A 12,195-nucleotide genomic window follows, 5' to 3' on the forward strand; every position below is an offset into this window, starting at 1 on the left:
TTAGAGAAATTTATAGTCGACCATTACATATAACTTACTTCGTTAATGATAAATTTTCTTATTTAATATAAGAAAGTTATAAGAAGACCAAATATAAGAGATAACAGTTCTTACTCAGACAGAAAGGCCGAAAGCAACAATTTTCTTGGGTAAAAACACTTGATATCCTAAGATATTTGTCTTTTAATATCACACATTCATTTTCTAGCATCAACGTTACTGTTTTTTCATATTCACATTACACATTATCACCGGATTATTATTCTTTTAATTATTACATACGATAAAAGTCATTAGCCACATTTCAAATTTCTTTGATCCCCCACTCATCTCTGTGTGTGGGTCTAGTGTGTGTATGAGTATGTCTTTTGGAAGAAGGGAGATGCTAGGATTTTGCATCGAAAACAATGCTTTCATGACCTGAGAAGCTGACATACCTTTAAAAAATCACCAGCTTGAATCATAAAATCCTTAATTACTCTGTGGAACTGAAATCCCTTATAACTTTCCTGCCAACTTAAACAAAGAATGTAAGAAGATTGCGTACAAAATGGAGCAATTAAATGGAACATTCTAACTCGCATCCCCTTAATAAGACCCAAAAATAGCAAGCATTAATCTAATAAATTAATACATACCTGTATTCGCCGGTACAAAACTGCTTGCAAATCTAGGAACCAACATCAAATTTATTAGAGAAGTCACACAAAAATACTCAGAGTAAGTATCAACAAAATTATGATCCTAGGCAGTGCAATAGAATACGTACACAATGAGATCAAATGTTTTATATTTTCACTGTTAGGCATTTGTTCATAGACAAGTAGTTCAATAATAATCTAAGAATTTAAAAAGAATAAAATTATGCTTTATTATAAACCATCACCCCAAAGCCCTTCTTATTTAACATGATTGAGTGTTGTTTCCTGCCATATATAGGTCAAAAGATAATTTAGAAACTTGGTACAACAAACTCCATAAGAGTATGAAGTACGAAAGTATGTAACAAACATCCTTAAAGTTCTAAACAATACCTCCAGATGATTCATTAACATGTCTATAGATGATAATCCCGTATCTCATACGACCTAATAGAGAAGTTATGTCTGAAGACAAACCCATCTTGAACCATCCTTCCCAAGCCAAAGGGTCAACAATGCAAGCACATCCGGAAGCTTTGTTTTCCAATCAAGCATCATCCACTACTTCTCAGCAGCCAAAAACATTATAGTAATAGCATATACATCAAATATCAAATCCTCACTCCATCGTCTCTTAAAATTGTATCATTTGATAGCAACATATGTATTGGAAATTATACAATGATTCAATAACAACTATAATTTTGCACTTTAACCTAAAATTTTAATAAATTAAATTATAATTAAATATATTTGCAATTTATAATTATATTAGACAAATTATAAGATTAATTTAGTAATTTACCTTAAAAAATAGAAGTAGAGATGTATAGAACTCAGAGAATGGGAGAGCTCTATCCTTCCGTTGCCGGTCAAATGTTGTCGCGGCCGCCGCCGATTAAGTCAGAGAGGGAAGTATGTAGGCGGAGGAGAAAGTTTTGGGACACCATTGACACTAATTACTACCATGAAGACGACTTTGCCATCGCTTTTGAGGTGAGAAAGAGAAATGAGAGGTCGGCAATTAGAAATTGATCCGCGGATCTAATAACAGAGACAAGTAGAGGTAGTCGTTGTCGGTGATTTTGCGAGGGGAAGAGATCGAGGTGAAAAAGTATGGAGGATTAAGTTCAGTCGGCGAGAGGCGATGAGAGGAAGTGGGAATGAATGAAGGAGACGATGGGAGGATGGAACAAAAAAGACTAAGGGAAAGAATGAGGTTTCTAGGGTTTTTAATTTTAGGTTATTTTGTGTCATAACTTGGCATAGATGTTGCCTGTAATAGTGCAAGAATATAAGAGACTCGTAAAGTAATTCTTTATGAGTCATACATAATGAAAGATGGGATACGTATAGTTTACGTGTCGCTTGTTATAGTGTAGGTAATGTTTATGATATTCAACCTATTTTTAAGTGTCTTTTATCTAGCTTTATGTGTCACATGCTTTGTAAGAGGCGACACTAAAACTTTACGCGTCACATGTTAATTTGAGGCGACTTTAAAAGGGCGACTCCATAGGGTATTTTTGTAGTAGTGAAGGTAAAGACAAGGCCAATAAACACACAAACAAACAATCAGCAAAGCTGAGTACATAAGCGTATTTAAACACACTAACATGCTTTACCTATCAACAACCAACTTACCTTGTTTTACCTGTTTTACAAGCACACAACATACCACAAAACTTCTCAACTAAGTACTAAATAATTTATTTAATATTTCACATCAAACAGGTTTCCTCCCTAACCTGCCCCAATAAAGGGGTACTAACATGGGAGTTAACCGTGCCAAAATAAAGGAACCACTCGTAAGTGGCGGAATTCCTACGCATAATAATAAAAGGAAAATACAGCGTCCTGTACACCCATTAGAAGTTATAGTTAAATATAAAACCCCATAACTCCGCACATATGTTCATACTCAAGGTATATACGTTCCAAGAGTTTTGGTGTGTAATTTCTTTCACTTTACATTATTTACATAATATTAAACTTGGTGATGTATCTCAAACCATAATCATTCAATCATAATAATTATTTAAATAATTAAACATTCCAATTTAATTCTTGAAAAATTTGTGACCACATAATATTTAATGCTGAACCCTTTTTTAATCTACCATGGACGCGTAATGCGTTAAAATTCCTATCCCTCGGTGCTAGAAACACCTTAAGTGCACTAAGGCACCAAAATATAATTTAATCCTCGTGTACAAAGACACTTAAATAGCTCATTTCCCATGCTTATAGTATCAATAAAAATTATATTAACCATAATAAAATTCTCTTTTTAATATTCCAAACCAAATTAAACATTAGTTTAATTAAATATGCTTTCTATTATGCAATAAATAAAAGTGGGGTTCATATTCAACATGCCAAACGATTATTTTCAAATCATTAATCCATCACAAATAAATTATGCTTCATAATTAAATCACCAAAATCAACCAAATCGCAATTTCCAACTATAATCTAGCATGATACTACTTGAGATTAATTAATCAAGCCTAGCATTTTACTACATCATCAAAAATATGCTAAGTACGCGAACGTACCTCAATTCGTCTTTCCAACTAGCCAAAATGCTAGAAATTACTCAACTTTAAGTCTCCTACAATACCAAGTATATAAACTCAATTAATCCCTTGATTACACAAATTTTCAGCAACTTTTAAACACTTTAAAACCTCTTTAACAGGATGAAATTTTGTTTTAAAACCCTTAAAACTCTTTATTTAAGTGGGTAATTAAAACCACAAATTAAAAACATAATTATAGTGCTTATATTAAAATTCCAGCACACTTTTTAAGGTCTAAATCCCTCAAATAAATCTAAAAATCATATTAAAACCAAATAAAACCTTCTCTAGTTATGGGTAATCAACACCTTTTTATTAAAACACAAAAGTAGTGCTTAATTAGAAATCCAACATTATAATTTAATTAAAACTCATCAAAACTCCATAAAGATACAATCTTTAAGCTTTATAACCACTTATAATAAATGGGTATATAAAACCCCCAAATCAATTGTAAGTTAGAACCCTAAAATCAACACTTTAATAATAAAAACTTTAACTTTTAATACTTTAAAAAATCTGAAAATAAAACACTTTATAATCTAATATTTACAATCTTTTATCATCAAAACATAATTATAGGACATACTAATCATATTTTCAATAATTAAAATCAATACCTAAAATATATATTAATATAAACTTTAATTTAAAACAAGGATTTAAATCAAGGAGGGGGAGAGAGAGGAGGAAAGACCTCCACAGTGGTTGGCCGGACTGCCGCCGACGGGAGTTAGGTGGACGGCTAAAGATCCGCCAGTGGTGACGTGGCGGCTTCGTGAGGTGATCGCAAGGTGGGTTGCGTGACTTGCGTGGGAAATTCATGCATGAAGTTCCAACAACAAAAGTAAAGAAAGGAAAATAAGAAAAGGAGGAAAAGAGGAAAAGAAAGAAAATAAAAAATAAAAAATAATACTTACCCCCAATCTGATTTTTGAGCCTCTTTGTGTGGGAAAATTTTAGTGTTTTAAGAGGTTTTTATCGAGTAGAAAATAGGGTTTAAATTTGGGCTCAATAAATAAGTGGGCTTGGATTATAAAACATTTGACCCACAATGGTTCAAATAAAGGGTTGAACTTATTTAAATGAAATGGGTTATTCTAATAAGAGTATGTAGAACTAGTTTACATACGATATTTTAGTTGAACCCAAATAATCAATAAACATTTGGCCCAAAATATAATTTACTTTTATAAAACTTTATAATTAAAATATTTTAGCCTTGTAGAATATTTAATTAAATTACTTGAACCCATAAATGTATATTTTATAAATACTTAAATACTTTATAAAAATACATAAAAATACGGAGTATTACAATAAGTTATCATATTCATGTATTATAATAGTTGTGATTGACTGTTTGTTAGTAGGTATAAGGTATTATATTAACAATGTTTGTTAATATATTATTATATAACCTTTATTTGATAATAAGCTACAACAATCAGTCAAAATATGATTTTTGTTTGATATTAGCTTTAAAGTTACGAATTTACGTTTTCAATTCTACAAAATGCATGTCATGATTTAAACTCTTGATAATTGTACACCCTAACTTTTTACACTAATATATAACATAAGAATAATAATGGATAATATCCTTTAGTCTTGAATAATGTGTTATTACAGTATCATATTATGTTGATTCGTTTGATGATAGGTTATCATATTCATGTATTATAGTAATTGTGATTGACTGTTTGTTAGTAGGTATCATGTATTATGTTAACAATGTTTTTTAATATATTACTCACTCTATCCCCAAATAATAGTCCCTTATGAGAAATTTTCAGTCCCAAAACGACAGTCCCATTTGCTTTTTTCAAATAGCATTAATATTTTAGTTTACCAAAATACCCTCTCTTTTTTTTATCCTTTTCCTCTTTCCTTCAATTTTACCCCTATAATTTCCTCATATTCTTGTGCCATTTTTTTCCCAAATTTCTACAATCTTCCTCTCTCTTTTGGCATTAAATTTTATGTCCCCTCTTTCTCTCGATCTTTTCATTTTCCCTTCTTCTCTCTCATAAATTCTTGAAGAACCCAAGTTTTTGTTTGTTCTCTCTCCTAAATTCAATGATTTCCAATGACGATATTGATAATCGAGTTGTAGATCGGTATTTACATAGGACCTGCGATGCAAAGCCCCCTAAAAAAACCAAAGAACTCGCCATTTTCATACCAAGGTATTCGTATTAAACCCTTTGTGCATATTAAACCCTTTGTGTTCATTTTTTTTCTTAATTTCCAAGTATGATTTGTTAGTTGGTGGTGTTTGGTAGTGCCAAATTAATTTTTCATGCCATTTTAAATCACTAGTAAGCAGTATTAAGATCATATTCAAAGACGTCTTCCTCATCTTCGTTGCCAACATCTTCAACAGCAACATGTAAATCAAAAAACATGTCTAAAGCCATTGAATACAGGCGACACTACAACAAAAATTCTCAAAGAGAGTCGTTCAAATATGCCTAAGAAACCACCTTTTAATGGGTCTCTATCTCAGGGGTCTGTTTGATAAATAGACCCCGTCATGATAGGCGGTCTGTTTTAAAGACTGTAGAAACCCAAATGTGTCTCCCCAAAACCAAACTCGGTGATGAACACCTTTCGCGTCATTTGATTATCGAATGAGGTGAAAGTGTGGAAAGTCTAATGATGAGGATGTTTTTATTAAAATATTTCTCTTTCTGTTTTCTAACAAATATTTCTTTTCTCACTCCTATTTATGAAAAATAGCCAGTCCAATTTGGTTTGGTCCATAATAAAGGTCCAATAATAATGTAGTTGGATTGGGCTCAAAAAGAGCTTCCCAATGATATATTATAGGCCCAATTCGGATGACTTATGAGAAGTTATGTATTAAATTAGATTAGGCCCGATAATCTAGAGGAAAGCCTATTATTTTAAAAGAATATTTTATTTAGATTAAAAATTATTAAATCTGATTTCGAAAACTGCTCGGAAGCATAATTACCTGCAACCGGTGTTGAAGGTAATTACGCGTAGAAAAGCGCGTTGACTTCTGGACCTGTGCGAGATGACGGAGTCGTCGCCAGGCGTTGACCTTCGTCGCCTGACGTTGGCCTTCGTTTCCTGGCAACGAGCTCGTCGTTTGGCGCTGGCTCCTGTCGTTTGCGACGGGAGGAGTTTTATTCCCAATATGATTTTCTTCGATCCCGTGCTATTTTTCTTATAAATAGAGGTCGTATCTCCCTGTTTTCAAATCATCTACATTCACAATCTACATCTTCTCCTTCTCTCTAAAAGCTAGAAGCTTTCTCTCTTTCTTTTCTTTTTCTAAACCTTCCCTCTCTCAAAACTCCTCATACATTAGCTTTAGAAACACCTATCCAAGTTCGAAGTTGCCTTCGCCCTAGACGTGAAATGTTGATACTTTCTGAGGGTTTGGTCCCTAATCTCTTCTTCGATTATTTAATTTAATTGTTTGATTTATTATTTTCCTTGAAGTTACTAACGTGTTTTTTTTGTTATTAGAAAGAGATACGAGGCATGAAAGTAAGTACTTCAATTGTTTTATTGATTTTTTGATATAGAAATCATGCTTAGATTGTTTTATTGATTCCTAGTATCATGTTAGGATGTTTTATTGCTTCCTAGTATCATGTTTAGGGTAATTCCTAATATCAAGTATGATTCAAAGAATGCTTCCTATGTGTTTCCTTATATCACGTTAGTATCATGTTAGGGCTAAAGCTTTTATTTTTATTGTTTAGTAACATGCTAGGGTTTGTTATTAATCTTGTTAATATCATGCCTAGGATCTTGCTATTAATATTATGCTTTAACATTATTATTATTATTATTATTATTATTATTATTATTATTATTATGTTGCTTGATCACACCTTTTATGAATGTTTAAAGGGAATTTGTACTTGTAATCACGCTTAATAAGATAATTAATAATCTTGTTTAGGGTTAATATGATTATAATTCAAGTGATCGCCAATAATAGATTTTTTTGTGCATTAATATTCAACCAACATAGAGTAAACAGGTTTAGGGTTAATCCTATTGATTGTATGTTAGTCACAAAGCACACATGAATGCGAGAAGAATAAAGTAGAGGCCTATTTTTAGGGCAAGTTCAATCTCTTTTAGGTTGGATTTGTACCTTCATCCTCGAACTTCCAATCATGGTTACAGACCTATTGGAGTTAACGATCTCCTGGATCGTTAAGGGGTGTAACCTTCACCCTGTGAACGGTTTACAATTTCCTAAAACTTGTTGGCGACTCTTTTGCTTTAGCTTCCTTCGCTTTGGACGCCACCATTCTTAAGTGTATGATCACAGTGGGGCTCAAGTGTGGGATGACTTGAAATATTCCCTACAGTTTTTTGGCGACTCCACTGTGGAGGATTTCTATTGTATTCCTAAAATTTATTTTGGCAATGATTTAAAATGAGTGGATGAGACTCGAAAAGTTCTAAATATTTCATGTGCGTAATTTTGATTGACATTATTGGCATAAGCATAAAAAGGTTCTCATTGGAAAGACCGTCCGTAATGAGTAAAAAACATAGGATTTTTCACACGTGGGAATCTAGGAAAATATCTTTCACAACTAGAATCGAAATAATGCTACGAAAAAAACTGGAAAATTCAAGAATAGAAAGCTGCTGAGGCATGTAGGAATTAGATCTGAGAAAACAGCGTCGGCACCTGACGTTGGCGTCGTCGCCAGGCGACAAGCTTGTCGTCTGGCGACGGTGCCAGCGTCTGGCGACGACGTTATTTTCTCGCGCCAAATTCTTCCACTACCGAGCCAAAAATCTACCTTCTTGTTTCGATTAGTTTTCTAGTACTGTTTGCCCGGTTTTACTTCCTTATTGAGTTTTCACTTATTTTTTGAAACCCATATGTGTTCTACATATAGCCATAACCCTCTAGGAATTCATGCTCCATATACCCAATTGAACAGTTCTGGCAACAAAGGGTACATCCGAGAATGTTGAATTCACCAAACCATGGAAACGAGTTTAACTCGCGGGGTCCCATCAACACGCGCCAACCCTTCCAAAGGTAAGGCTTCTGCGCAGTGCATCCGGACTCATAACCATGGACCCTTTTTTTTTACTAACCCATATCCCAAACTTTAGAGAACTAGAGCCATGGTTAGGTTGCAAACTCATTGCATCATATCGTGACTATATGACTACTTGTGCATCATTTGTTGTGCATAATCTATGTGCTTTTTCCTAACCATTTGTTTCACTTGTGTATGAGTTAAATAAATACAAATAATGACTAAAAGGACTTTGCTAATTTAATTAATTAGTTAATTAATAAATAATAAAAGTTTAATAAATTGATCAAACTGGACTTAGTACGACTTTTAGGCTAATCCTTTTAGACCAAAATATTGGAAACAGTCCCAGATCGATGTTCCATAACGGCGCAAAGATCTGGACTGCTGCGCCACACGCTAGTGTCTGGCGCCAGGCAACGATCCCATCGTCTGGCGTTGGCTGCCAGCGACTGGTGACAGGGTAAAGTCGTATCCCCAAATCAAAAGTAATTCCTAAATCCTCTAACTAATGTAGATAGGGAAGTAGGGTCGAATCCACAGAGAAACAGATCTTTCTATTCCTAATTAACTAATATAATCTAGATTATGAGGTAACCAATATTTATAATTGAATAATATACTAAACTACGAAGATCAAGAATAGGGAGAAAATAATATATAAAAGGATCTAGGGCATAGGTTCACCGATAAATAATATTCCAGGGTAGAATATAGTAATCATTCATCAATGCATACATCAATCAGATTATAAAGGGCTTTCGCTACATATTATAATCACACAATTAATTTACCGGTATTAAATCTCATCTTTCGAATCTCGACCTAACCATTTATAAATTAACCTGCCTATTGAAACTAGACCTAAACATCAATTCTCATCTGTCGAATCTCGAATCAATATTGTCAAACTCATGCATAAAAGATCAGGCCTAATCTAGTCACAGAGCATTAAATCAATCAATAGGAAATTAATCTAGCATTGATAATTAACAACAATAAATTACCCCTTCATATTATTTATGGATCCCCATAAACCCTAGAAAGAAAACTACTCACACATAATAGAAACTAGACTAATCAAAGCAATAAAGAAAGACATGATTAAAGGAATAAAATAAACAACTAAGATTAAGAGAAGAGAAATCGTTACCAAAATAAATCTGGAATTAAGAGTAGGTTAAGAACAAAGGTTTAAGAAAAAGAAAATCTAAGAAAACAATTAAGAGAGTAAAGAAAGAGTAAAGAGAGAGAGAGAGAGATAGATCCTAAAATCGTATTACGGAGGAGTATTTATACTCCGTACAAATCCTAAACTAAAACAAACTTAAATGACGAAATTAACTCCTAATAATAACACGCGCCCGATCGGGCGAGGCACCGCCAGATTGGGCGCGCCTTTTTGCTCTTCAGTTTGAATCTCGCGCCCGGCTGGGCGCGTCACCGGGCGCCGACCTTCGCTTCTCCCGCCCGGCCAGGCACGCCTCCGAGCGCCAGCCTCTTTGGCCGGGCGGCTCTCTTGGGCCACTAATTGGACTACCATTGAGCTCCAATTCTTTGGGCCAATCTGGGTTTCTTCTTCGGGTCTTGAATACTCGGTCCAAATACCCCGGTATCACACATATCGAGCCCTTAATCACCGGTTCGATGGCTGTAACCGGCCCTAGGCTATAAAATCTGGTCGTGCTTCTCCAATGCTTGTGATTGCTCCAAAATACCTCGGGAAAATACTCCAAAAGTGTAAATCCCTGCAAAAGTCAACCAAAACTACGAAAACACTAGAAAACACCAATTAGTAATAAAAGTGGCTCTAAAGAGCCAAAAACACTACTAATTATTACCAAGGGACGGGGGTAAAATACTATATAAAATAGACACATCAACTGGCGACGGTACTGTCCTTTGACGATAGTTTGTATTTTTGCTCAGGTCTTCACGATGTGTCAGCTTAATCGATTTGCTAATATGGTTTAATCAGTTTATTAATGGCAGTAATTATATTCAGTCCTTAATCGAGTCTTGGAACATAATACCATGGTCTCACAAAAGAGTCAAAGTATGTCACTCACAATCACTAGTTTAGCACACACTTTGTGAATATGTCACCATGACCATGTCTTATGTTCATGCATGAGTCATCCTTTCCGTCATTTGAGTTAGGGGTACATTCTATTCCTAATTCTTCTATATATCCCCATATACATCATCTTTCCATTCTCTACATGTTTTCTCCATATCACAATATTCATTCTTCCAACCTCCTTCCATCTATTGAATGTTTAATAGAGTTTGAGTCAAATAATTAACAGTAAATATCCCCAATTTCCTTTACACAGCACTTGGTTAAGGAGAGAAAGACGATTAATTAAGGACAATACCTTTGTTCAAGTCTCACTTTTTGACAACCCAATTAGTCGGAAAAGAAAGGCTAAGAAGATAATAGCGTCTCAAGAAGAAGTTAATGAACTCAAGAGGGATGTGGCCAACCTAACTGAATTAATGAAGAGTATAGCTCTTCAAGTCAATGAACCTGTAAGGCAACAACAAATGGAGATCATGCAAGAAAGCTTGAGCAAAATATCCAACGATTATAGGTTCCAGGGCATTAGCTCACAAGGGGTCTTAGTGGACAAGGAACTTCTTCCGCAGAAGTTCAATGCTAGTGACATCCCTAAGTTCAAGGCTACAGATAATCCTTACTTTCACTTAAGAGTGTTTGAGACAATAATAAATATTAAGGGGATAGATAAGAAAATTTTTCATACATTGTTTTCTTTATCACTTGAAACTGTTTGTCAACAATGGTTCTTTTCTCCTGATAAAGAGAAAACCTCTACTTGGGATGCTATTGTAAACGCTTTCATTGATAGATATAAATGTAATATTCAAGTCGAAACTAACTATAAACAACTTGAGATGCTAAGACAAAAGAGAATGGAGGCTTTACTCCTTTATTTAATAAGTGGAGGGAAACCTCTGCTAAGATGATTGAGGTCCCTATTGAAAAAGAATTTGTAAGGATGTTTATCAAGAATCTCCAAGAGAAATATTTGAAGAATTTGAAATATCAACATAATTTGAATACTTTCAAGGTCGTCTATGACATCGGTATTGAAATCAAAGATGACCTCACAAAGCAAAAAGCTGCTAACAATAGTAACCACAGTGGCTGGAAAGGAAAGAAGAACGAAAATTCTTCTTTTTTCGAAAACATCTAGTCTAGTAACATTGTTAATACCTTTGACCATAACGGTGTCTTAGACATGGATAATCAAGGATCTAAAAAGAAACCCAAAAGAGAGTTCACACCCATTGGAATGACCTATGATGTTGCTTTCGATCGTCTCTATGATCGAGGATTAATCAAACCTATTGGCCCTACCGATGATCCAACGCCAGAAAAATGATCTTCAAGATGGGATCCCAATTCTTATTTCAAGTACCATCAAGGAAATGGTTATACCACCGATGAATGCTACAGATTTCAAAATCTCATTCAAGATCTCATAGAAGCAAACAAGATCCCATTGCCTCTAACTAGCAATTCCAAGAAGACCGGGTGATGATTAGCATAAGACATGAGGCAGGTGTAACACCCCAATAATTCTCTCTTTAAACCTGTGAGGACCCTGAACAATATTCAAGAGAATTACTGGCATGCTACCGCCACGTGTTTAAACTTTAAGGCTTTATCAGAAAATAGCGGCGGAAAAATCAGTTATATAAATAAGTTTCAAAACCAATAACCAAAACCAAATTAAGTGATACAAGTTGGAACCATTAAGGCCCTTATTCAAAGCCCAACAAAAGTAGTAAATAAATAGAATCAGATTTTAAATAAATAGAATCAGAATTTATATAACTTCAAACTTATAAAAAGAAATATACTGCAAACAATAACCAACTCTCCACTCAAAA

General features: G+C 34.2%; 1 protein-coding gene across 1 annotated transcript in view; it reads right to left on the bottom strand.

Moving 5' to 3' along the window:
• Positions 1-5,541: 5,541 nt before the first annotated feature.
• LOC145571040 (uncharacterized) overlaps positions 5,542-12,195 on the bottom strand; it is a 38,385-nt gene continuing 31,731 nt past the window's right edge. Inside the window, exon 2 of the mRNA XM_081630140.1 lies at positions 5,542-5,658. Within this exon, the coding sequence (XP_081486266.1) occupies positions 5,542-5,658 (117 nt within the window). The remainder of the gene's footprint in view (positions 5,659-12,195) is intronic.

Source organism: Chenopodium album, chromosome 2, assembly GCF_948465745.1.
Source record: "Chenopodium album chromosome 2, dcCheAlbu1.1, whole genome shotgun sequence".
Lineage (NCBI taxonomy): Eukaryota > Viridiplantae > Streptophyta > Magnoliopsida > Caryophyllales > Amaranthaceae > Chenopodium > Chenopodium album.